Below are 27,482 nucleotides of genomic sequence, written 5' to 3' on the forward strand. Positions count from 1 at the left end.
GTCCAAAAAGCCAAGATAAAAATAAAAATGTTTGTCTGCCTACTATAGCATTATTGAAGTTTATGACTTATGTTTCTGAAATGTACATTTAGACAAGGCCATAGAGATAACGTTGTTATTTGTTGTGGTCTATATCATTCTATATTTGGCATTTAGAAAATTTGTAATTACAAGTTAGTCATAAGAACATGATGACAGTAGAGGGAAGAGGGAAACTGAAGTCAGGAGATGTTCATGTAGAAAAAAATTTCTTAAATAAGAAATTTCTATGCATTGTTTCTATATGCAATATAAAGATTACTTTATCGGAAAAGTCTTGTGCTTATTAGGAAATATTTTAAGTTGGACTACCAAGGCCAAGCCTCTGAAAGTCCTTTATTGTGCACAGTTCCTGAGTGAATTTGTGGGTCTTTGGGACTGGCAGATATTCATTATCGCTGTTAACAAAGATTGTAATGGAAAAGCAAGTATATATTTTCATTTGTGGAGGTGTTTTAATGTAATAATGTTGTTTGATTGATACAAACGTAAAAGATATTGCAGTGTTAAAATGAGCAGAAGAGAAAACCAGTGTATTGCATTATAAAGTGAGAAGTTTGACAAGGCCGTGTATTGCAGATGACCCATGTCTGAAGAGGGCAGGTGGGAGGAAGATGAAAAGAAGGTAATGAGAAGTGAGAACATTGATCTGTAGAAAGCCTAGATATTTGAGTAGACGAAGGGCAGCAACATTTAAGTTCCTGAGGGAGAATCAATTTTGCAGCATCACTGTGTAAATGTACTCGATGCTTATTTGTTAAAGGCCACAGATGACCAAAGCAATTCCTCTGTGTATTTTGTCCAGGAAACTAGTTCCCACTGAAGTGGTAAAGATGTCATTTTCTTGACCACCTTACGGATCCTCATTTGGACTACTAATCTTTATGTGAGAGCTCAAGTTATATTTCAGTGCTCTCCACTGAAAACTTGCAAAGTACAAGTCAGATGGAATAGTTTAAAATCACGTTTTGTCATATTTTAGTTTGCATTTTGTTAATCATTGGACAGCACATAGTCACACATGAGCCTCGTCTCTAAGAATTACAGTCTAGAAATTGTTAGGTAATGTAGTAAATAATTGCAAAACAGAGGTATATTTTTGGAAAAACCCTCTTGCATTGACAAATGCTTGTTCTAAAATTAACACTAACCTCTGAAGAGAAGTTGTCCTTCTAAATTGTCTGTCTCATTTTTGGGGTTTTTTGAATAGCTAGAAGTTGTTCTGACTTTCAGATGAGTGAGCTAGTGATTTTTTTTTTGTACTCATAACAAGGCGGCACAGGATCCATCAAGGTGAAGTATGTGCGCTGTAGTAATGAGATCTGAACTAGAGTTTCGTGCCTGAGTACTAATCCTATCAAAGTAAATCCTGATTAATCTTTCATCATTGAAACGCAGGCTCCGCTGCAGGGAAGATTGTGTTTCCTGGCACCCTTCTCATTTGCTTCAGGTCACGTAGCTCTCAGAATATTGAATACTGCTGAAGCTTGAATTGTTCTGAATATTATTAGCTGATGTGGCGCCTGGATTAGGTACATTGCTGTGGCTGTGTGATTTACATGTAAATACAGGGGTGATATATATAGTGAACCTTACACTTCTTCTTTGCTTACTCTCACAAAGTTTATAATCTTCCCCACCCTATATAATGCTTTATAATATTTTCCTTAATTTGCTGAATAATTCTGACCCTAAACAGCAGACCATTTTGAACTGAAGAAAAACAAGGAAGTGTACTATGTTACTAAAAGTGTAACTATAGCCATAAATTATTCTAAAGCACTTTCAGCTGCAAATTTTGGAAGCTAGAAACAGTTGTCATATAGTCCTTAACAGATGTCAAAGTCTGGCTGCAGTTACTTTTATCATTGTGCTGGAGCTGCTAGCACAGGTGGATAGATACCTTTGCTTGATTTGGGTGATATGCAGGAGCTGTCAGTAATAGGGGCCTCGTCTAAATGAAAATAAAAATCCTGCCCTTGAAGTACTTTATCTCTGTTCTGCTGCACAATTACTTGGTAATGAATCTGAAGGAGAAGTTTCTTGCTGGTACTTTTTAATCTTGTGAAGAAAGCAATAATTCCTTAAATTTTGTTTGTGTAGGTGCATATGGATGGGTAGAATTTAATATTAAAGATTTGACTAGACTTGTATTATCTTTTGCACCTTTCTGTAGCCTGTAAATATATGATTAATTTTCTAGGCACCATTTAGGATTGAACCTAAGTGTGTGTATGTGTGTATTTAAAAGATGGAACGTGAAGGTGAAAGATCCTGAGTTTATAGAATAAGCTATTTCATTTAGAAGGGGCCTACAACAGTCATCTAGTCCAACTGCCTGACCACTTCAGGGCTGACTTACAACGTGCTGTTAAGGGCATTGTCCAAATGCCTCCTAAACACTGACAGCCTTGGGGCATCAAACACCTTCCAGGAAGCTTTTTCTGGTATTTGATCACCCTCTCAATCTTCTGTAGGTACAAGTGTGTAAAGCTCTCATCTTCTGGAGGATCAGTCAAATAATGAAACAATCCTGACAGTTATAACAGGCAATAAAAAAATCCTTATGGAAAAGGCTTTCATTAAGATTTGAGCCAATGTCTCTGAGAGTTTTGAATGTTTAATGGAAGATGCACTTTTCTCAAAATATGGCCACCTAGCTATGGACAGGTAAACATCTTCACCCTGCTGAAAAACAACACAAACTGCATCTCCAAGCTCAGGTACTGAGCAGAATTTGTCATAGCAGAGCACCATTGGAAAGGAAGCTTTAGATAGGGATGATGGAAAGATGGAGAATGAAACCTAGTCTGAGGTCAACGGATTTCAATTGTAACAAAAAGAAAAAACCCTGTGGATTTATTGTTTGAATGGGAATTGATTTTAAGGGGTTACTGTGTGCTTCATATATAAGAAATGTCCAAATCCTTACTTCAAAGCACAAAAGATCTTGTATTTTACTAGCAAAGCAAAATGATAATTATGGAACTGCTCATCTAAAAGTAACTCTAAAGAAAACGAAGCATTGAGTTTAGTCTCTTAATGTGACTTATTCTCAGGCCGTTCCAGTGGTTCAGAGGCTACTTTGATTACACATTAGGTATACTTCCCGGCTACGGAGAGTTAAGTGTCGTTAGAAACCACAGCCCCGCAATGTTTCGAGGTTCAGCAGTAAAGGGTTGAAAACCCCTTTTCCCGGCGCAGGTTATTCCGGGGGCAGGGCTCGGCGCTGTTGCGGCGGGCGGTCGCTAGAGGGCAGCGTTTACCAGCGCTGCGGTCGGTGCGGTACCCGCGGGGCTGCGGAGCTGCGGCTCCGTGCGGCATCCTCAGTCCGCCTGCTGCTCTTCGGCTTGCCGAGGGGATAACGCCACCAGTGTTGTGCTTGTTAAGAGTGAGCATAACATTTTCAGGGTTACCAAGGCCTCCTTGTCTTAAAACATTTATTAAAACCGAGGGGAAACTCCCTTCAATACAAGCTCGCCTGATAACTTTCTACTGAAGGTGTTAGGTCTACTTTTCATGTCGCTGTTAATAGTTTTGGTGAGGGTGGTTTAGAGTAAAGCAGTGCTTTTTCTTATGGTTACCTTTTAATAATCTTTAAAGTTTCTCATTTTGTGTATATTCTTGTGTATTTTTTTGTAAGTGCATATACAATAGAGGTGTTTGTGAAATTAGGAGAAAGTTCGGATCTGCTTTGGTAAAGCATTTTAGTCAAATATATGAAAAGGAGGAAATAATTTCTTTTAAATACCAAGGAATTAATGTAGTTCAAAATGACGTCCACATAATATGTACCTCCAAGCAAAGAGGAGCCTCAGGCTACTAAGCTTGTTTTCCTACTGCATTGGAAGCAAGATATTGCATACAAACAAGCAGGTAAACAGGTATTAGCTGATAACAACCACAGTAGGGGATATTTCAGGGAATAGGGCATGTTATTATTCACTACATTGCCATCTATTTAAGGTATGACATAGATATACTTGGGGAAATAGTATGAATGTATTGCAAGATTAAAATGGTGATAGAAATTGATTCTGGTTTAGATTTTGAACCCTTAAAATCAATTGGCAGGTTGGAGGCCAAGCTTCATAAAAGTCTCCTGAATATTAAAAGTGGTGAACAGTCTGGTCATTGCAGCTTTTTTAGTTTATGAACAGTATGATTCCAATATTATCAGGTGCTGAGATGAAGCCATAAGAATGAAATTTAGAGAGAGAGATACTAAGAAGATTTTCAGCAAGTGTGTGCATCATTTAGTCAGAGCCATAACACAGTTAAGAGTTTATGGAATAAGTAGTAATTTATTAACATAATATCAATTATGCTTTCCGCTCCTCATTTGTTTACTTCCAGGAGAAGCTTAATAGGAGGACTAATTTGCACTTTTTATGAGCTAAAAAGTAATATGTTAAGCTTTATGCCTAACTGTAAATCTTCAGAAGTATAAAACAGCACATGAGCTATGCAGCTGAATAAAATTTGAAAATTATCACCTCACTTTTGCATTCCTAATTTATGGGGACTTTCTGTGCAGTTTGTTTCAAGAAAATGGATTCTGTTGCCTGCAACATGCTGAATACTTCATTGAAAAATAAGTAATTCTCAGTGTATCATAAAAGCTTAGCTCTTCACACTCTATATGATGTCATGAGGATGAAAGTTTGCAGAAATTAAAGGTTTTCTGTAGCTGTTGCAGCAGCACAAGTTCTTAGACAGCCTTGTAGTGATGTAAGTGCTGAACCAGGACATCATCAGATGGCACCTACCTTTAAAGGTCACAGTAGAACTACATAAATGCTTAACTGATACTACTTTTGAGAATAAAATTGTTCTTAGTTCCTTCACTGAGAAGTATACATTTTAATAAATACCAACAGAGGAGAAAAAGGCAGATGTAGTTATTTTTTACCTTGGAAATTGCAATTTGCACTTTTAGTTCTTTATATAAAGCCATTTTTTTCCATAGTCAAAAGGATATATTGAATCAAGTTGGTTTATCCTTTTTCAGGCATCCTTGGCTAATTTTTGCTTAGCTTAGTGAGAATTGTGACAGTTTAATGGAGCAGGTTTTTTAGTTATTTAAGACTTTGGGTGTTATTTTTTGCAAACGAGCCTAGTGAGGGTGGTGGTTGGTTTTATTACTGTTTTTGATACAGTATTACAAACTAGTAATTTGAAAGACATTAGAACTGGGGATGGGGGATGGAAAAAGCTCAGAGGGGCTAAGAGTTGTGTGATAGTGGATCTACCACTGCATTTATTTTCCATTTTAAATACATTCATATGAAATAGCCAATTTCTAATGTAGTTGACGGACAACATTAGTTCTCAAAGCATTTTTTTGTTTTCTCCCCTTCATCACCACCTTTTGTAGCTTTATGCAATTCCTTGGTTTCTTACAATGTTTACACGTGAGTATGCTTTTCCTTATTCTCTGATTAAATGTTCTTTTATTTCTTAAGTATATTTTTTCTCACTTTTTCAGCTAAAGCTTTCCGATTTGGTATAATATGTAATTTAATAGGATACTTGTAATTTGCAAGGATGTGTTCCGGTTTGAAACTCAACACTGCCTGTCACTTACTGTCTGTCCTGGTTTGGCAATAGATAGCATTTCTGGGTTTTTTTAATTATTATGTTGAATTTGAACTGGATTATTTTACACATGAAGTATTTAGGATGTATGCAAAGGAAGCTGTTATCTACTGGAAAGAGATGTAATAATAGTTAAAAAACCAAACCAAACCTCACCACCATCCCCTGCCCTCACCCAAATAATGGAAGAAACTGTAATTTTGTTTTTGAAGATCATCAAAAAAAGCTTTTTTTTTATTGCACTTATACACACTTACTCTAGTAGCACTGTGTTATTTGTGCATATATGTTAGGAACAAAGAGAACTTTATAATTTGGTGAGCTTTTAATTAAAGAGGACAAAGCTAATAAAACAAGTCTAGAAAGCAATTTAAAAACTTCTTTCCTCAAAGATCTCTGTGATTTTTTTCATGTCATGTCGACATTGGCAGACTTGAAATTCAAACTTTTTTAAAAGTGGCAGAATTAAAGGAGTTGATGGATTATTTCTCTGATGAAATATCAAAGAATTTAATGTGAGATTCTTGATTGCAATTTCTAAAGATCTTGACTGTTAAGAACTGGTTCCTGCAGATGCCTGTTTTTCTATAACTTTCATGAGAATCACCAAATTTGGAAAACCAAGATGATTTCCTTGGCAATCAATTGCAATAAAATCTTAGAACTATTTAGTTGGAGGATAGCTTATTTTAAGAGAGCCACCTTCAGCTTTATATGCTATTTTTACTAGGCCTTTCTTCTTGTCTTTCCTTTACTCTGCTAGTATTTGCTTTATTCTGCTCATTCTTTTGTCTAATTGTAAGTAATTGATCTTATTGATTAACTCATTAATGTCTTCATGCTGTGAAAAACTGATGTGGGTGTCCTAGTGCATAATTACACTGTACCAAAAGAAAAAAAAAATTGCCTAATTTTGCATAAGTTTGAGATGTGAAAACCCACACACTTCCAAGTATTCGTTCATGAAAGAGGACAGTGATGATTTCCAGAATAATCAAACGGCGTATGAAGACAAATACGATCCTAAAGGGGCTGAGTCCTCTTTGCTCCCAAATAAAAAAGAAAGAACTATAAAAAAGGAGATGAAAAAAGTGCATAGGCAACTCATTAACACTCTGAGCATGTGTATATGCTTATGGGGTTTTTTTTATTGTGCTTATTTCTCATACAGATGTCTTTCCTTTGCACAAAATTTTTCACTTGTGGGATACATTACTGCTTGGAAATTCCTCCTTCCCATTCTGTATTGGAGTTGCCATACTTCAACAGCTGAGGGATCGTCTTCTGGCTAATGGATTCAATGAGTGCATTCTTCTTTTTTCAGATTTGCCAGGTACAGAAAAAACTATTTCTTCCCGCTTTCTCTGTCTTCCCCATTGTGTTGCTGAATAAAGTATGTGCCTGCATGTAAATATGTGTTTTGAAATCATGGTAGATTTAGGCAAACTCACTGCCAGAGTGCGTGTGGGTCTTAACTACAGTTTGTTGTAGTTGGTTGAAGTCTTTTTACTGTCATCAGAAAGAATTCAGTAAGCCTGTTGTTATTTCCAGGTGAGGGTTGGAGTATTTTGTTGTGAAATTTAGAACAATTTAAAGTAATTCATAAGTGACTATTTTTAGACATCCCACATATAGAAACAATCCAGTTGATAAGATTTTTTTTTTAGAAATAAGTTTAGTACTGTTCTGAACAGTGCTTTTCCACTTTGATGCTGGTGCTAGCCTGTTTTCCTCTCAAACATAATTAAACTTTTACTGTGGAAGCAATCAATGTAAAAGGATTATGGAAAGCAGTATTGGAAGCCATTGAAATTGCTCTATGTTAAATCAGTTTCCATTTGAAATTTAAAGCTTTCAGAAGAACTTCGAAAATCGTACTGGAGGCTCATGACCATTGTGCAGAAGCTCTGTCTCCTTGTTCAGTGGGAGGTGGTTAACCTGTCCATACAAACAAGTGTTACATCTTATAAAAAACATTACCATTAACCGTGAAGCTTAGATCTTCTTTCAGAGCAAGTATCTAGTGAGACAGTAGAATACATTTGATCTGAGTAAGCCATGTCAACTGGAAGATGTGTTTTTAATTTGTAATAACACATGAATAGGAAGGCTGCCACACTGAGAACATACTTATGTTCTTGTCTCCAACCCAGGATTTTACTAACATAATAGACATGTTGGTTAAGAGGTGGCACTGTTTTAATTGTGTGGCTTTTCTTTAGATAACTTTAACTTCTGGGTAGTTCCTGGGCTATTTATAGATTTATTGGGCTCTGTTTGAACACCATGTGTGCAATTCAGTAATTCATAATTTGTTTAAACAGAAGTTGTTCTTCAGAAGAGCTGAAGGAGAGAATGAAGTTTGGAGGAACATTGAAGCTTAAAAAGTCTTAAGTGTTGTAGTCTTCACTACTGAATAGTTTACAGAGGTCTAGAATATGGCAGCAAGCAGGCTGAGGTTGAGTGCATGATTATAAATCAGTCTCTCAGAAGTTTAATGAGTTGTCATAAATGAAGCTCTGTGATTTTTTTTTAATACTGTTGTTACAAATTCTGTTTCTCACTGTATACCCTTCCACATGTGCTCAGATTTCAAAATTTCACTTGTCTCCTACTTATTAGGAGACAATGCATAGTACTATGCATTTGCTAATGTATTTTTCCATTTATTTAATTAAGCCATTCCTTATGATGTGGATTTTTCATATTCAGTCTATATGCTTAGTCACTTCAAATACTCGTATTAAATTTAACTGGATATCTTCACATGGCTAAACTAAAAGATAGTCTCTTTCTGCCTCCTCACCTCCCTCATTTATTAGCTATATGTCTTAGTTAAATATAGATTCATTAATATTTAACTTATTTTCTCACCTAAGGTCATTTTTCCATACTCTTTTTCCTTGAAGGGTGCTGAATTATAGATTCCAATTTATCATGAACCAGCTGAATTACTGGCAGTTGAAGTACTTTATGCTGAGATCATGTGTAAGAACACATAAGCATATCTGTTTATATAATAAAATTAATTCACTAAAATTTGTAGTGTTGTAATGTACATGTGTTCTGCTGGTTATAGTTGATGACAACTTTGCTGATACTCTGGTAGGAAATACCAATTTCCAAAAAGATGTGCATTTTTTTAACACTGGTGGTGTCTGTAACATTTTGGATGTCAGCAGTGGCACATTGAATATTGTAAGGTTACTCTGAAGCATATCATAAAATAATACTAGTAAGACTACTAATGGAAAAAAGCGTGAGGGTGGAAGATAATCCTAATGTGACTTAAATGTTTTTGGTCTAGCTTAATCAGTAACTTTTTGAATATATAATTATCATAGCCTTGTGCCTTCTCTTTCTGACCTGACTCTTTTTCTCATTAAGAAGTATTGACTGATTATGCTTCTTGTCAGCTGTGGCTTTCAAACAAAACTTCTATTATTTTTGTTACAATAAATTGGGTGCTGAGGCTGAGAACTTCCTGAAAGTAATTTACAAGCAACCTTCACCTGAAACTGGGTCATCCTCAGGAAGAGATTATTTTGTTCAAAACATCTGCAATAATTTTAATCTAAAATCAATTGTTGCTCAACAGTCTGAAACTCCTGTAATTTTCAAGCTTTTGTGCACTGGAATTTCAGGCTGCTGATGAAAGCAACTTGCTTTCCAAACTGATAAAAGTATTCTACTGCAATCTTGAAACTTTGTGGAACACTTGTTAAAGTTTTTTTGTTTTTACGAAACAAACAAAATCCTCAGTACTTTATTTCCAGTTCACTGTATATAACACAGTTTCAATTTATGGTTAAAAAAGTTAATGATGTGAGGAAAAAGAAGCAGCCTCATGCCATTATTGATTACTTGATGCTGAAAACCCTTTCCAATGCTTGTCTCAAAGCTTTGGCCATATTTTGTCTATGAAGTCAATACAATTGGACATTACTCGCTATTTTTGGAAGCTCTATTTGAAATTTTAATTTATTTTCATATAGTTTAAACAATGTCCTAGCATATTAGGAAATTTATTTGAAGAATTTGGCAAAATAATTGGTTAAGTAAGAATACTAGAAAGTTCCTTTGCTGTAGCCACAAATGTCCTAGTTCGTTCCCTGTGGAGGCTGTATGAAAGGGGCGTATATCAACTGCTAAAACTTAAATAGAATTAGATTGTTTAGGAAATAACTACCCAAGGTGTTTGTTTTTCTTTTAATTCTCTTTCATTTGTTCTTTCATATTTTTAACTTGTGTTTAAGGAGCTCTGTTAAGTATGAACTTTATTGAAACAATATAACTACCGGAGAAGATTTAGGAGGTACTATTTGAGACACACAAACAAAACCAACCCTGAAGTCACTGCTAATTTTTATGTGTAGTTTAGAGATATAGTAAATTTTGTCCTATGCAGGTGATGCAGAGAGAGCAAAGACAGTATGCATTACCTTTGTTTTTCCTAAAAGTCTGACATGTAGCAGAATGTGGTAGGAACATACAGTGCCACCCCTCCACCTCTTCTGCCCTGCCTGTTTCTCCTGAAAAGCCTGTAACCATCCAACAGGGCACTGCAGTTAACAGGTCTCATCCCACCAGGTTTCACTTGCACCAATGATGTCAAATCCCTGGGACTGGGCCAAAGCTTTGAGCTCTTATTATTTTTCCTCATGCCGAGTTCATTAGTGGAGAAACATTTCAGGTGTGGTATATTGTAGCCAACACCTCCTGAGACAGATTGAGAGATCCCATGTGTGCTGGTTTTCTCAAGTTTTGGCACACCATCCCATCACTCATCACTGGCTAGCCTGGTTTTGTCCCTTTCCACCATCCAAGTTATTTTAAAGCTCCTGCACTAAAACTCTTTTTCCCTTCTGAGATAGGTGCATCCTGTCAGGTGTCAGTAGACTAGATATTGAGTAGATCATCCCATGGTCAAAAAACCGATTACACCAACCTCGGAGCCACTCGTCGACCTGGTCTATTTGCCTGTTCCTATCAATATTTTTCATTGTTACTGGAAGAAGCAAGGAAATCACTACCAGTGCTCCTGATCCCTCTACCAATTGTCCAGTGCCCTGAAGTCTGTTTTGATTGGCCTTGGACTTCTCTTTGTTTTTTTTCATTGCTGCCAGTTTGAACAATTAATAGCGGATAGTAGTCGGAGAGTCTTTTTAACTGGAAAGTTTTCCAGTAATAAAAAAAATTATTAGTAAAAATTATTAGTAAAACTAGTAGTAGTAAAAAAAAAATTCTGAGCATGTTCCTCATCTTTGCTGTGTTAAATTGGCTTTTTGTAGATGCAGGTGTATTTCATAATGCAGTTCCTCAAGATTATTGACTTTGGTACAGAAGGAAAGAGATTCATTAGGGCAGACCTGCTCACCAAGGCCATTTAATAGGGTCAGACTCTGTAAGATTGATGTTGTTTTACCTGAAGCTGTGAGTTCTTTAATTATTCACCTTTTCCACTTGTAGTGACACAAACAAGACGCAGTTCTAGATTATAGATTCTACCCTCTTGAGACTAAAGACAAATGCTGGAGTGAGTGACAGAGTAAGGAAAAAAATAACGAAATCCTTTATTTTATTCTGTAGTTGTCACTGGCAGAAGAAAATCAAATATATGTCCTTTAGCAAAGGACTGTCTATCACAAGAGGTGGTGTTTCATAAAAAGGGTGAAAAGCGAGTTCATCAGAAGAACTTTCCTAGCACATGTCTTAAAACACACAGTCTGACACGCGGCTTATGCCTTCTGTTTCTTGACAAACTTAAAAATTCCTTGAATGTACTTAAATACTTCTGTGTGTAAATTCAAATGAGAGATGTTAGCTTTTTCACAGAATAGGGCAACTTTTTTCCTTGGCTGATGAGTAGGTTAATTATGCAACAAACTTTAAATAACTTAGAAACGTATACTGACAAGGTTGGCCTGATGTTAGCTACTTAAAGATATTAGTTTTGCCATGTGAAAAACTAACATAAACTTCACTAATGGTAAACACTGAAAGTTTTGGATCTCAGTAAGTTATCTACTGTAGTAACAAATAGCAAGAACATTTCTTTAGAAATGAAAGCAGTTTTAAGCATGGGTACATAAGCAAGATGGTTGTTATCCTTCCTGTTTACAGTTACTTTATTTGTGAGAAATAACATTTCAATCTTGAATAAGATGTTGCTTGCTCTGGCAGTTTTAGAGCATTACATGGTTCAGGATACTCATTTGGCAGATCTAGATATTCTGTTTGTATTTATCTTTACCGAGAGTTTTTTCATCATTGATTTAGGAATGAATGAGTCAAATTAGAGGCTTTCATCCTTTTCTCATGGCAATAGTAACTCCTTTTCAAGGTTGTCTCAATTTTTGTCGTATTTTAACAAATGGAAAATCAGATTTACTTCATATTATTTCCTTAAGAATATCCTGAAGGCTAACAGGAGGAGAGCTACAAAAGACTTCTACTTATGGCTCTTCAGAGAGTAATCAGTTTTATAAGTATGTGACCTGGTCAGAGTTTCTGACTGCAGAGTTTTTTACAAGTTTATGCCTATTATGCCTGGGAAATAACAGAAGTCATAGTTACCACCCAGAGAGAAACCTATAAAAGCATGATCTCTATTTATGCATGCTGAGTTTCAGTATTTGCATATTGTTTCTGTGAAACACAGATTTAGGATAGAGAAGGTGAGTTTCATTGGTATTTCAACTGACTTAATAGACATGTAGCAAATATTATAACAAACCATACAACATATAAAAGCCAAAAAAAGTTTTTCCTTCAAAAATGGTGTGTTGTTGGATGTTGTGTTGTTGGCACCACAAGTTCCTCATTTCCAACACATTGTTTGTGTTTCAAACAATTTTTCCTCTGAACCAATTCCTTCAATTTTGTAAACTTGTCCTTTTATGCATCTTCTGTAGATGGTTATTATCTACCTATGAAATAATGTTCATTCTTCTGCTGAGGTGCTTTATTTCCCCTTGTGTATCTCTCAGGTTTTGCGTAGTATCCTCCATCTGACTATTTCCATTATACAGTGTGAATTCCTGTGCTTCTGGTGTTGGCCAGTATCTTACCCTGTGTTAGGCTTGGTTCAGATGTCTTAAACATTTTGTTAGTTTGTAGAAATGTTTGTTGTTAAACAACCCTGGCACACCTCATAACAATGTTTAAAACACGCTTTCCTGTTGAAGCTTAGCCAACATTAGTCTAAATGTAATCTATTTCTGTCTTATTTCTCACTAAGACATAGCATGTGGCATTTGGTGATTCACTTACAGTGAAGCTTTACTGTTTGTACAGTCACTCTGCGTTCTGTGTCTTCCCTGCTCTCCTTTTACCAGTGCAGGACAGCATCACATTTCCATACTGGAAGGCACTCTTTGTTAAACCTTTTCACTGAAATGCTGTGTCAGAGCAATTTTTACAATCACAAGAAAAGGATGCAAGTTTGCCCTTTGTGCAGTCTAATGTCTCAGGGAATAATTCATAGTGTTTACTGCTGCTTCTCTCTATTGCTGGCCACAAAACAATGAAGTCACGAAACTATCCTGTAATGTATGAAATAAATTATGTAAAAAGAATAATTTTGCATTGACCTTTTTGTTTATAATAACCTTCTAGCACTAATAGATACAGAGACGTTGGATAGAAATGTCACTTCTCTTCCTAGATTTGTCCTTTTAAATATGCTGACTCAGTGTATCTATTTGTATGTCACCAGAAAAAAAAAAAGTTTATGGCCTTTTACCTCTTTCTTCTAAGAGCAGGAATCGGGAGATCGAACTGACTGACCTATTCAGCTTCACAACTTTTCACAGAGATTTTCTGACCTATTTATGTGGCTGTGTGGTGAAAGCTGATGTTGCCTGGCAGGGTAGCAATAAAGTATTTGTGATGGAGAGGTCAAACCAAGCTCATAATTCTGGGCTATTCCCAAAATGCAGAAGCAGTTTATTTTGGCTGAATTTCTTAACTGGTATCCTGTTACCCAAGGAAAGGGCTCTGGAATTGATTAACTGCACACAAAGACTTGGTCTGTGTACATTTTCATTAAGAAAGAACCATTCATGTTCTGTTTTTTGCCATGACTTGCCTTCACTTTCTGTGAATGACATATGCATATCCGGTTTTGCTGTAAAAATAAAAAGTTCTATGTGCTTTTGTCACAGGTGTACTGCATTTAAACTGATGCTCTTTCAGCATGTTTCAAGTGCAGTCTTCTTTTCTCCTATATCTATAATAATAAACCTTAAATATATGTAGCTTAAAAAGCAGCTATTTCAGGCCAAGCCATCCTTTTCAGTTGAGGCTATTGACAGAGGGAGGCAGCAGCTTGGTAAGAAGTTATAGTTTAGCATGAACAAAGCAAAATGAAAAACATTTTAGGATAAACAGGAAGCTTAGTTTAGGAAAAGAGCAAAACATTTAAATAGGCTTAATGTTAGGAAGGAGCCATGACAAAACTAGAGTATTACTGTTAGATCACTTTTCTTTGACTTCCCTAGCCTTTTTTCAATTCCTGTATTATTTGCATATTTAGAAATCTCAGTAAAAGCTTTTTGATGCTGCATGATTAGCTGGTGCCATAAGGCTTCATTGTTGTTTGACTGTGAAATACTTGAGCTCATTTGAGCCAGAACTCCTAAATGCAATGTTTGATTTTCAAACTTGTGATTTAGTTCCTAGGTACTTGGGTGGCAGCTTTGACTTTTTGAAATACAGGTGCTCTGCAGGTTTTCAAAAACAGACAGCTTGAAGATATAGTAAATTTTGAAACGATAATTTATTTTTATAGTATTTGTATTATGTTTAAAGTCAGGCTTAAATTTTTTCAGTGCACACTTCACAGTTAATGATACTATGTTATGTCAGCATATTTTCATTACAGATTTTCCAGCGAAGTAATTTGTATTAATAAAAACAGAAGGCACATCCTTATTAAACTACAAAACACCCCAATGTTGGCATCTTGGAGAGCAGAGATGTTATATGTGCATCTCCATGAGTGAGCATGCCCTCCTCATCCTGTCGAAATGTTTCTGTTCACTTCTTGCTGATGCCTGGAGATTTATGCAGATCCTGTCTCAGAAGGATGTTCTTCTAAGTTGTTTGCACTTGTCAAGTACTCTGGTGTCCTCGTGAGGTAGACTCTGCTCATATGGTCATAGTCCTGTCCAGGAATCTAGACACTGATTGGATTTATTTACACTTCTGACATACCAACAGTATGTTTTAAATAATGTATAAGCTCTAATGTTTTCTGGCTTGTAACACAGTTACTTGGAAGCAGGAAGAGTACAAGCGGGATTAATACTGTGTGAAAGCGAAGTCTTGGTACGATAACAAAAGATGGACATTTCACCAGACTGACTCATTTGTCATATATTTGAAAGGGCATGGGAAGAAATCGGGACTGAAGGTTAGCACAGCAGACCCTTACTTATTAGCCAAAAGGAGGAGAAAAGATCTTATCCAGCAAAGCTGCAAGAGATTGCATTGCATTTTAGTTAGTGACGGGAAGTGATTTTTTTCTTAAACTGAAATTTCAAACAAATGATGAAGACAGGCTTGAAGGTTACTTCAGTGTAAAGCCTGTTCTTACAATGTGACTAATAAATATTCTGTAAATATTTATACCAGTTTAATGTAGTCTTAAACTCCAGTATCCTTAAAGTAACTGTTTTTAGAAAAGGAATGTAAGTTCTTAGAGTAAATTCTTTCACTACCAATAGTCTTGTCTCCCTTGTGAGTGCTAAATGTTGACTGTTCCCATATATATGCATGCATGTGCCTATAGTTTGCACATGTTTTAGGGGGGGTATTGCTATTATTAGTGGAAACCACAATTGCCTTGTTATATTTTTATTTTGCATTATTTAGAAGTAGATCAGTTAATCAGTAGACTGTAACTTGATGTTAGGCTTTTGACGGCTTCCCTCACAAAGAATTTAAAGTTCTCTCTTGTTCTGTGGAATTTCATTTTCAGCCATGGTCACTGACCTTCTGAAATGCTGCTTAGAAGAAATGAGAAAAAAACAGTCAGAAGTCACAGAACAGACAAACTCCTATCTTTTTTCCTTACACCCTGATGTATGAGAACTGGTTATTGTTTTAGGGAAACCTATTGCTACATTTTCTGCTTCTCTTGTTGAATACCTTTTGGAATTACAGAGCTTGTTTTAGGCAAAATATTTTGGCCCGTCTCAGTGTTTAACACTGTCAGTCTCAATTTCTGCTTTCAGCTTTTTCATAGCACTACTGCACGTGGAGTTCCTATTCCATCCCGCAGTCCTCTGTTTTCAGTTTCAGATATATCTAGGCTATTATGCCCTCTCACAACCAAATGTTTCTCATGCTATTAATTATTGTTGTTCAGATTTTTTTTTACTGACTAAATTCTGCATTTATATCATCTCTTACAGAAGTACTGCTAATGTTTCTTTAGCTAAGAATCTTAGGAGAGATGGTGTTAAAACTCAGTTATAGCAGTCTCTTTACAGGAAAGGCAAACAAACAAGAAAACAAAACCAACCCTACCGTAAATCTACTACAGTCTTGGACTGAAATTCTCAACTTTTTATAGATAAAATGAGTCTTCAGAAATGTAGAAAAAGTGCAACTGAATGACCATGCTTCAGGGTGTATTCTGAGCTTTAGGAATAATAACTATGAAAGGTATCTCCTCTCATTACCTGAATATAGAAATCGTATAAAATTCTCCAGTTGCATGAATTTTCCTTGGGAATGATACTAAATAACGGCCTTCCATTAGAGTATATTAAAAATGAAAATATGTTTTTCTCACAGAATGAAAATTGTTACTGTTGAGACATCACATTGTCCATTTGTCTATAGCATCTATTACTTCACATAGATAGGGAACCTTATGTTGTCAAGGAAAATTGTGACTTACTTTCACATCCACAAAAAGGTTTTTAGAGCTAGAATCAAAATTATGTAAACTACAGCTTTATTCTCAGATTTTACAGAATTTCAGAAGAAAGATGACAGAAAAGCACAAGGATCATCAGTTAAATTAAAGCATATGCTGCAGATTGTATCCTCCCTGAATAGGCACAGCTTTTGAACGTGAGAGTAATAGATCACATAATTCAGTAAGATTTTAAACAAACTCAGTAAGCTCATCCAACTGGAATATTGTGTTCCAAGCTTCTATTTCAACTTCTTTTGCTCACCACCCTGCTAATGACTGAGGTTTCTGGAGTCACTCCCAGTTGATGGCAAGGTATCAAATCTGTTGATGGCAACAAATGATTGATGGCAGTGCATCAAATCTGTTTGAGATATGCAGATAAAGTTTGGCTACAGTGTCTCTGTTTTCTTCATAGAAGCTGATGCTTTAATCTTCTAAACTGTGAGTGTGGTAATGAATCATCTGAGATGCTTGGGACAGACACCAAATGTTCTTATATACCCGCTGTCTGTCTGTCGCAATACACTACTTTTGTCATAAAATGCAAGTTAGGATAATTTTTATTTTCATCAGACCACATACAGGAGATGCAAAACTAACTAGTCCTTTTAGAGTGACAGAAAAGTAATTTTTTTTATGTTGCATCTTGTTAGAAGATTGATACATGCAGGATGCTTAGTGTTGCAAAAATTATATTTCTAATAGGTTTTACTTTTCTTTTCTTTTACATATGTGCTTTTCTTATTTTTATTTGACCACAGCTTATTTTAGGATGTTTACCATTAGGGAGGTGTCAGCTTTTCTCCAAGTTGAGTAATATTTTGTCACACTTCACTCTTTCAGCCAGAATGTTTCACTGTGACTGTCTGGTTGGATTTTGGACTGTATTGTTGTTTGTTTGTTCATTTGTTTGTTTAAAAAGTCACTAAAACAAATTCATTCCATTTGCCACTGAGCAAAATTAATGTTGAGAACTCCTGTTTTCTAACAAATAGATAACACGTAGCTTTGTCAAAATGACAGACCATGCAAAGTTTGATAATTGAAAGCTTTCAGTCTGGCTCTTAGCAGTATTTAACTGACAAATAAGACAGTGGATGCAAAATCCTGATGTCTGTACACTGCACGAAATCTACTTTTCATGTACTGCATGAACTTATATTGAAGAGTCCATACTCTGACGTGTGAGAACTTTTAGTGAAGATGCCTTACACTGAGTAGGATTCAATTATCGTCCTGTCTTTGCATTGTTTAAAGTTCTGATACACTTCTCTTTCTTTAACAGATTTACTTACATAGCAAGGGATAAAATTAATCCTTAAAACGTCTTTGCTAGTTTTTAATAAAATAATAGAGTGCTTTTTTTTTTTGAATGGGAAAATGTTTTTGAAGACTACATGCCCTTTGAATGAGAGAGAGAGAGACAAAGGTATAGATGGATATATGTATAGCTAGGTCAGTTGGCTTTACTGATTTTTTGCGCTTGCATTTCCTGTTTTTTCTTTAAATCCCCTTCAGAGATTGATATTGAGCGTTGTGTTCGTGAGTCGATCAACCTGTTCCGCTGGACTCCGAAGAGTGCTACCTACAGGCAGTACGCGCAGCCTCCACGGCCAGCCGGCGACAGCAACGGCACAAGGGCTTCCATGTCCTGCTTTTCAGCAGACTATCAGGAAGCACCTCGAAGTGACCTGGTAAGTAACCTGGGAATTGGAGTGGAGAGATTTGTTCAGATTGCATGATGCTCAGATTCTCCTGCCTCAGGTAAGGCTTTTCTTCCTGTTTAAAATTTGAACAGGAAGAAAATACCCACCAAACCTTAGTTACTGGCATTTATGCTGTCACTCCAAGCACAGGGATTTGATACATTCATCATATGTTCTGATTTGCTTGTCAGCTAGTGCACAGTGTTAGATCCTATGTTATATTATTAATTTTGATGACAAATCCAATGCAGTCTCTGAGAATTAACAAGTTGTTGGGTTTGGGGGGGTTTTTTGTAATTTTGCTGCTTTGAACTTTGCCTTCTTTGATACACAGGCCGATAAAATTATTTCTTCTTGTGACGTATTCTAGCATCTCCCAACTCCTGCTCCTTTGGCTCTGTGGTATTTTTTACCACAATAGACCAATGTCCACAACTGCAGAACTACAAACGGGATTTACTGTATGAGAAAACCAGTAAGACGAGCAGTTTGGCAGTGAGAAATAGGGAACTGGAAAGTGATGCTGGCAGCTCTGGCTGCTTTTACCATCTTGGCATGTCAGGTAAAAGGTATGCTGCAAGTTATTCTGAGAGGTAGTGTGTGAGTTATGCCTATGTTTATCTAGGCAAAGAATAACTAGTGACTAAGAGAATATCTGCATTAAATAGATAACTCAGTTTAGGAAAAGGATTTTCTCTTCCCTCTCCAGTAAAATCTGATGGTTGTTTCTCTTGTCCAATGCACCATCTAAAGAATGCTGATTTGAAATTATTCCTTTCCTTCCTCTTAGCAGTATAAATCTAGTTAGTCTCTTAAAAATCAAAGTTTTATTTTGTTGGGTTTTTTCCTTCCACCTTCTCCTACAGAGTTCATTCATGAGTACATTGCAGTAATAGGGGAATTATATATAGACCTGCTGTATCTATTTGGTGATCTGTGTTAGGTTTTAGTCTTTCCATTTGTTTTTCTTAACTACTAAGAAACTAAGAAGCGTTGTTGTCGCTCAAGTGAATCTTTACTTTTTAGTCCTTAAGCCTAAAATTGATATTCTTGTTTTTTACTTTAGTTTTTATTTTATTTCTATTGTTGTAGTTTCTGGAAGCCTTAGCTACAAGTCCAGTACTCCCAAGTGTAGACATGCAAATGCAGAACAAAAGGAAACTTCTAAGAGTTTACAGGATTTAAGAAACAATATGTGGATGTAGAAAGGCAATGGAGAAGAAAAGTGAAATTACAGGAGAATACTGGTTGTTGTCATACAGGAATTGTAGCCAACACAACTGCTGCTATGCTGCCCTAGGGATATGTAGAGAGGCTTTCTGAAGGAGCTAAGGATGTACATTTGTAGAATAATTCATATAGGACCTTAAAAAATCATTTGGTACAAGTTTGTGCAGAAAACAGGTCCAACACTGAATTCAGATGGGGTTGCCCAGGAATTTGATCTATCGGGTCAAGAAAACTTCCAAGGAATGTATGCAGTCTCTCTTGGCAGTCCAGTTGGATGCCTGACAGATGCTAACAGTGAAAATGATTTTGTGTATACACTAGCTTTTCTGAATGTTATGACAAAGGAGTAAAAAGACAAGTCTTCTGATTGCTAAGCATTTGCTTAGCAAGAGTGAAAGCACTTGGAAAGCACTTGGAAATAACAAAGAGGGAGACGGGAGAGAGCAGCAATGGTCTACTGAGATAGTAAATAGAAAAAAGATTTGTATTTGTAGCAGAGATAAACATCCTTTATTTGGACCTAGAAAAGTTCATTCAGTATTCTTCCATTTCTTGAGCAATTTTTGGAGTGTTTTTTACTGATAGTAATTTTAATTTCATACCAGAAGTTGTGTTTGTTTATAATGCCAGTAACTAGGTTCTTCCAGCCCACAATTTCCAAGAAATTAGGCACATGTTTTGGTATGTTAAGGAGGAGAGAAATAAATACTAGAACTTCTATGCCTTCTCTTTCATTTTTACTTCTTTCTACTTAACAACAAAGAACTTTTCATTTACTGCAGCATAACTGATTGTTTAACATCTTTTGAAGTTCAAGTATATTGGATCTTTTGGTTACTGCTATAGCTTTTTTTTAACTCATCGTATAGAGGCAAAGCTGTGTGATTTATACAGAAATATGTGAGTTTTTTTCTGTAGCAAAGAGGAAACTAATCTCATGGACACCTGAATGGCAAGGAAGATGATTCATATCTTAAATTATAGTCTGCAAATGTGTTTGCTCTCACATGCTGTATTTTTGTGTGTTAGATTTTGAGACAGATACCAGTCAAGTTTGTTATGATTCAGTCAGGAGCTGTAGTTCAGACTTGGAAAATCCCATGTAAAATGAGTCAATAATGAACTGCCTCTCACTTGTGAACAGTTCTGCACTTCCAGATGTTTGTCATTATAAGATGACACTTCTCAGGGATTAGAGCAATATTGCTAAAAAAAATTTAAATTTAAATTATTGGTGAACTACACTATTTACAGTTGTTTGGGGTTTTTTTAACCTTAATCCTGGAATTATTTATGTCTTTCTTCAAACATGTCCTCTACTGGTGTTTGCTGCCATGGGGAAACTTTTTATCCACTTGAAAGCAGTGGAATTTGAGTTCAATCTTTAGTATGCCCAGTATCCTTTAATGGATTTTTTAAAAAACCATTGTGTCTTTGCTGTTCAGTCTAGCTCTTATAAAAATTACTTTGCTTTTCCCTACCTATTTAGTTTGTTATTATTTGGACAAATACTTTGCACTATATTTTGTGTCCAGTTTTATATTTGTGGGTCACCTCTGTATTTGAAACTGGACTAGGTACAAAACAATTACTTTGTGAACGAAGTTATGGGTTTGCTTCTGGAGGTAAGTTACAAGTTCTTGAAACAGTAATTGTTTAGTGTTTTTAATTGTAAACACCAGCTGTCTCCTACCCCTGTATTTGTATTTTCCTTCTAAGCTACTTCAGTTTGTTTAAGTGCTTTTTATTGGCTACTCAAATATCTGTGTGTATCTGCATGTTATTGTGCTTTGGTTAATAATAACATGAGAAGTATTTAGCCTCTGGGTGTGCATTTTTCTCCCTAAATCAGCAGTCAGTAAAACAAAACTGTTTTGACTCTTTTTATTACTAGCATTGCTTAGTATTCATTTTAGTGACATCTATTTGCAACTCCATAAATAATCTTGGGTGCTCTCTTTCCTCCTGGACTTGTGTGTTGCTTAATCTTTTACTTTCTCAACCAGTAAGCATATTTCTGCTAAGATAAAATCTCAAGGAGGAAATAGTTTTAGAGAGAATGAATGTACATCTTAAGTGGGTTTGCATGTTTATTTTGAGAAAGATAAAATGCCAAAAATAACAGCAGAAAAAACCTTTACATTCACTACTGAATTTACACTACAGTTGACTCAATTTTGTCTGTAACTTTTCTTTACCAGCACATGGATGATGTTTTTCTTCTTACTTTTCTTCTTACTCTTCCTGCCCTGGAAACTTGAATGTCCAGCAGTCACACAGATAAATAACACTGTCATATAACAATTGTCTTCTATGTCTGTGTCTCCAGACATACGCTCTCTCCAGCTACTTGTGAAATTCTAAATAAAAGAGAGAGAATGTTGCAGCTTCTTTATCAATATCTGCTCAAGTGTGACAGGTGAACTCACAGAAATCCACAGGCTGATACAATTATGCCACTGCCTTGTTCTTCTACTGCCAATCTTCTTTTCGAAGGTGGAAGTTTCCTGATGGATGTTGAGGAATGAAAGCATTCAACTGGAGAAAAGTCTACGAGATGATTATTGATCCTTGCACTGATTTAAATGCTACCAGTCCAGTTCAGCTTTTCATTTTTAATGAAGTAGTAGAAATACCTGAGCAGCAAGATGACTTAATGGCTTGATCAAACAGCACAAACATGAAAAACATTTGCTTTTATTAAAAAATAGTATGAGCAAAGTTTCCTGATAACTTTCCTTTACAGATAATCAAGGATAACTTGTGTGATAAACTTCTTACAGATGGGAATTCAGGCTTATGTGCAATAAATACACCAGCACTTAATTGTTTTTGAGTTCCTGTGTGTACTTAGGATATATTTGTCCATCTAAAATGTATTGACTAGGTTTATATTAAACCATTAAATAAGTGGTGTGTAAATTCTATTTATTTTCTAAAAGAAGCATGGTAGGTAGTGTATACCAATATTTCTGTTTCAGTGTACACGCTAAGAAATGTCCAAGTGCAGTGGTGCAATGTTCATGCTGTTCATGATGGCTGTTATATGTATTCTCCTTCAAGGGTCTTCTGACTGCCTTGACCCATTTCAGGTTTGTTTTGTCTTCTGTTTTTGTGAGGAACTTGTTTTTGTTTTCTTCTTTCGTTCAGCAGAAAGCTATTACTCAAATTTGTATTTAGTTCATATTGTACAAAGTATTAACTGTTGATCAGGATCTGTGTTAATGCTTCTAACTTATTTTACATTTGCCTTTGATGCTTCTGTTTTTCCGGTTGTAGCTGCCAACAGCTTGAATGACAAGTTGGGTTTATTTGTCATTTTTTAGATGAGTTGGTTAAAATGCACTTTTTATGTCACTCTCCTGTGAGTGAATAAACAAATCACTGTTTAATTAATCATGTCATAAGCTCATAATATTCTGGAAAATATTTTTAGGAGTTGTTGCAAACTTCAAAACTTTCTCTGTGTACTGGTTAGCTTTTCGAACTTCATTTGATGCTCATAAGCCGAGCAGCCAGCAACCAGAAAGCAGGGAGTGTAAGGAAACCTCTGCTTGCAGTGCTTTGGTTTTGCAGATTAAATTAGCTGAAGGAAGCCTTTTTTAGCACTTGCTTTACTCTGATAGGTTTTAAAAATATGAATGTATTTTCTTACATTTTAGGACTATATATGGTAGAAGATAAAGCATTAAATCAATTAACCAGAGTGGATAAAACACAAAATATAAGGCTTAGGAAACAACAGATGTTAAATATTGGTTTAAAAGTCTCTGATAAATGTTGTGGTTGTTTTTTAAGTTGTAATATAAATAGCCATTATTTTAATTGAATGTAAATTCATTGAAACAAATATTCTGCTTAGCTGAGGCAGAATTAAAGGAGTATATTTATAATAATCTAAATATTATTTATATGAAACTTTTAACAGTTGGTGAGACACTAGATCATATTTAAGGATTGTGAGCATGTTTTGCACAGACTTGGTTTTCAGGTCTCCCTGGGGTGTGCTTATCTGCTGTGAATGTAAATGGAGTAGCTAGAGCAGTCAGAGTACTCTCTGCTGCAGCCTTAGGCTCAGGTTCTGGATTCACTGATTGTCCATTGAGTCCTTCCTCACAAGCCTGTGTGGTTATACCCACTTTGAAGTTGAAAGCTGGGTGTATTTGACCTTTTTAACCTCCCTCAATTGGGATTTCATGACTGATTAACAAATGTGCTGAGGGGAAAAGGGTAATTGTAGAAAAATTAATTATTAAAAAAATAGATCTAGCCAGTTCTTTCCATCTGCATCTTGTGGGAATGTTCTTTTTAATCTTTTTTTTTTTTTAATTGTTTTAAAACCAGATTCTTGTTTTGATAGCCTTTGATTGCCTTTGATCAATTAAATATGAGAAGTTTCTTTTTTTTTTCCCTCTCTTTTTTTTTTAATCAGTTTTGCCATACTACTGGGGTAAAGAAATTTACTTAAAAATCATAAGCTGTAACCACTATATGGAAGTACAAGGAACGTGGCAGCTATCTTCACCACTCTTTGAGGTGTGGAACTTACTGACAAATGAGCTGGTTACAAGACAAAGAAAGAATAGGGTCTATAATAAAGTAGTAAACACAACAGAATAGTGCATTCAAGTTTGCTAAAGCTATTAAATAGTTTGAATTTGAGGCAACTCTGTTTTTCCTTTATATGCCCAGTCTTAGCCCCTGTGGAGTGTATCCCATGAGAATACATTGTCTGTGGTAGCACTGGTAACATAGTCTGAGGTCAGTCCTTGCCAAAGTAAATTATTGGAATATTGAAATGAAAAATGGAGTCAAACAAGAAATTTCTGAATTCTGTTTGACCAGTGTTACATTTACCAAACTGTACTCAATATTCAACTGTATCTGGCAATCCAAATCTGAACTCCACAAAGTGGCACTGTAGTCTTTACCTGTGCTTTTTCCACCTGCATTGTTTGATGCTGTTTTCTTCACTGATTATTGGTGAGTGATCTCAGAAGTACAGTTGCATTCTTGGAAGTTTGGTGTTGCACAAATGTTTCTTTCCACTGGAGCAAAACCTTATGTTCAAAGACTTTTTTTTTAAATGCACATCCAGTGCATGGAGAATTTTAAGAAATAATTACATACCTCCGTGGTTTAGTAATTTTTCAGGCTGTAGTGGTGGTCCTGAATTGCAATCTGGCTGGCTGGCTGAAGACACAGTTGTTATTTTGTTTGCTAGCATGTGTTTTGTCACTGACTCAGTTTCTCTTCGAGAGGGAAGACTATAGCAGGAGTAAGTCTTTTTGTCAACCGAAACTAAACCGTTGTCTCCTTGGTGACAGCTTTTTTTCATACTTTGCTAAATAATCCATATTTTATTTAAAAAAATAGCAGCCTACATCTAAAAAAAAGAAAGGAAAACGAAAGAGCTGTTCAGTGTTTATGTGAATTCACTTTAGGCGAGAAGTAACAGAATAATCCACTGAGTGTGCTTAAAATATGCCTTAGGACCAGCACAGATCTAAAAACCTTAATGTTTTATTGAGCTTCTGATAAGCACAATTAGCTACTGCAGAGCAGAGCTGTCCACCTGGTATTACATTTTTTATGTGTATGCTTGTAACATTAGAAGGCAATGGAGTTTGGGAGAAATTTTCAAAGTCAGGTTTTGGAGGAGAAATAAACTCAAAGACCTTGGTTCATCTCTGACACAAACATGGTCAGGTGCACAGCTATAGCTGCCTCCTGCCGCTCACAGTCACTCTAATTCTGGCTGGCACTAACTCCTGTGTGTGCCATATCCTGCTGCTGTGAAAGTTATGTCTTAGAGTACAGTGCTATGTAACAGTGTTATTAAGAAGATGTATTAAAAATTAATTTTCATTACATGGGGAAGGGGTGTATTATGTCAACCTAAGGTGCTTTTTCCCTCTACTCCTCAGTCCTCTGTCCTACCCTATTCTTTTCTCTACATGCATCTCTATAGGAGCCTGCCTTAGACTAGTCTTGAATTTAGGATTCTGTCACATTCCTTTCTCAGGCCAGACTAAGTACTGTGTGTTTTCTCAATTGAGACAGGATGTGGTGTTGTTATGATCTGTCTTTATTAGGAAGTGCAGTTAAGAGGATAGAAAAGACTTTCCTGAATGCAGCTCTCTTGACTGGTGCTGGTGCTGTCTCCTTGCAGTCGATAGCCTAGTACAAATTGGCTGGTGGCCTGTGTCGTTGTGTCAACATCATTTTAATCTACCAGTAAAATCGTTACAACTATGTATATATTTTTTTTTCTCATCTACCATTATTAACAGTGGAAAATCTGATTTTCAACTGTGCTTGACAGCCTAATTGGAAGAGTCCATACTGATTGCAGCCTTGAACCTGCAGCAAAACTTAGTCATGGTGACCATCCCACAAATGTGAATGAACACATTGTAGGCTGATAGGCATAAATGTTACTGTTTGTGCTAAAAAGATGATTTTCGTATAGCTCAGCAAAGCTTGGGCCCAGGCCAATGAGCAGAATGATACAGAAGTCTGAGGAGATTTATGTGCAAAGCACATACAGCTTACAAGGTAACTGTTTGGATAACCGTATTTTCAAACTTTTTGACAATTGAATTCAGTGCTCATCTTAATAGTCACTAGTTAAGGTAGAGCCTTAACAGTATGTTTTGACAGGCTTCACAGTGGTAAATAACTGAACATGTCTCAGAGCTGTGCTGCCATTTTTAATGCCAGTTCAGAGAACAGGAATTTTGAATAAGTAACAGCTACAGATGGATCCTGAAAAAAGGTGGATTGTCTAAATCCAAGATCTCTGACACAAAGTGAGATGTGTGATTACATTATGAAGAAATTCCTCTTACAGTTGCAGGTTGCATTGAGATGTGATATTAAATTCCTGTGGGGTTTTTTTTTAAAGAGGGCAAGGGAATCTCTGACTGTTTTCTGAAGATGCTGCAAGAATTTTTCTCAAATCAAAGGAATACAATTTCTTGTCAAGGAGAGAGTATCTATGAAAAGTGGAAAAAAGAGGCATTGATGGAAAGCAGGGAAGGCTGATAAGATCATTCTTGCTGCTGCTTTTACTTCAAGTTTTATCTCATAAAAAGCATATTTTAGAGCATTTTTATTTAAAGCATATTTATTAAAGCATATTTTATTTTCAGACATTACTGGATTATGGCTCAGCTTTGTATTTTAAAATGGTTCCCTGCAGTGGTGAGAAGCCTTTACCTTTTTTTATCATATCAGAGGCAATAACTGAGGCTTTGCAGCATGTCTGCCTAGCTGCATGCAAGGAATAACTTGTCTTTCAGCTCTGCTGACTCAGCTTATTCACTCAATTATATTATTCCAGGGAGAACGAGAGAGGTTTCCTTAATAATGAGCTGCTTTGGCAAGAGAGCTCACTTATGTTTTTGTAGACTGCCTACAGTGTTGTGTGAAGACATTTGGAGGATGTTTATGATTGACAGTTGTCTGGAAGATGCTGTTTGCACACTTCTTAAGGTGTGAGTTCTGGAGCAGGGAGCTTTGTGGGGGAGTCCAGTTGGTGGAAGGGGTGGAAGGGTACAGCTTGCAAAATGTACTTGCAAAATGAAATGGAGCAAACTTAAATAGGAGGTAGAGGGAGATATGGAGCATAGAGAAGGTAGGCACCAGTGTCTTGACTTGGAAACATGAGAAGCAGAATATGATGGCTAGGGATGACTGAATCTGAAGTGTAAGAATGAATTTGCTAAAGAGGTTGTGTAGAGAACAGTGGCTCTCAAGTGTTGAAAAATTTTAGAAAAGAGTTCCTAAAATCAGGAAGTTTGGCTGCTCCTCCTCTATAAACAGTCACCATTGAACATCAGAAACATTGAAGCCTTTTTGTATGACCCTTTGCTAATAATGGTCATTAAAATGGTGGGGAGGTGGGTTGGGAGGCTTAGACCATTATCTTATAAGCTTGTTTTAAAATGTTTTTGTAGTCTTATTTCTAGATATAT

The 27,482-nt window shown here is 36.1% G+C and overlaps 1 protein-coding gene across 2 annotated transcripts in view; it reads left to right on the plus strand.

The window, feature by feature from the left end:
* TBCK (TBC1 domain containing kinase) overlaps window positions 1-27,482 on the plus strand; it is a 100,051-nt gene that overhangs the window by 49,565 nt on the left and 23,004 nt on the right. For both annotated transcript variants that reach the window (XM_018072455.2, XM_018072463.2), the window contains 3 exons: window positions 5,417-5,453; window positions 6,809-6,970; window positions 18,086-18,261. In XM_018072455.2, the coding sequence (XP_017927944.1) occupies window positions 5,417-5,453; window positions 6,809-6,970; window positions 18,086-18,261 (375 nt within the window). The remainder of the gene's footprint in view (window positions 1-5,416; window positions 5,454-6,808; window positions 6,971-18,085; window positions 18,262-27,482) is intronic.

The sequence above is a fragment of the Manacus vitellinus genome, unplaced genomic scaffold (assembly GCF_001715985.3).
Source record: "Manacus vitellinus isolate BGI_N305 unplaced genomic scaffold, ASM171598v3 scaffold_0_pilon, whole genome shotgun sequence".
In the NCBI taxonomy this organism is placed as follows: Eukaryota; Metazoa; Chordata; class Aves; order Passeriformes; family Pipridae; genus Manacus; species Manacus vitellinus.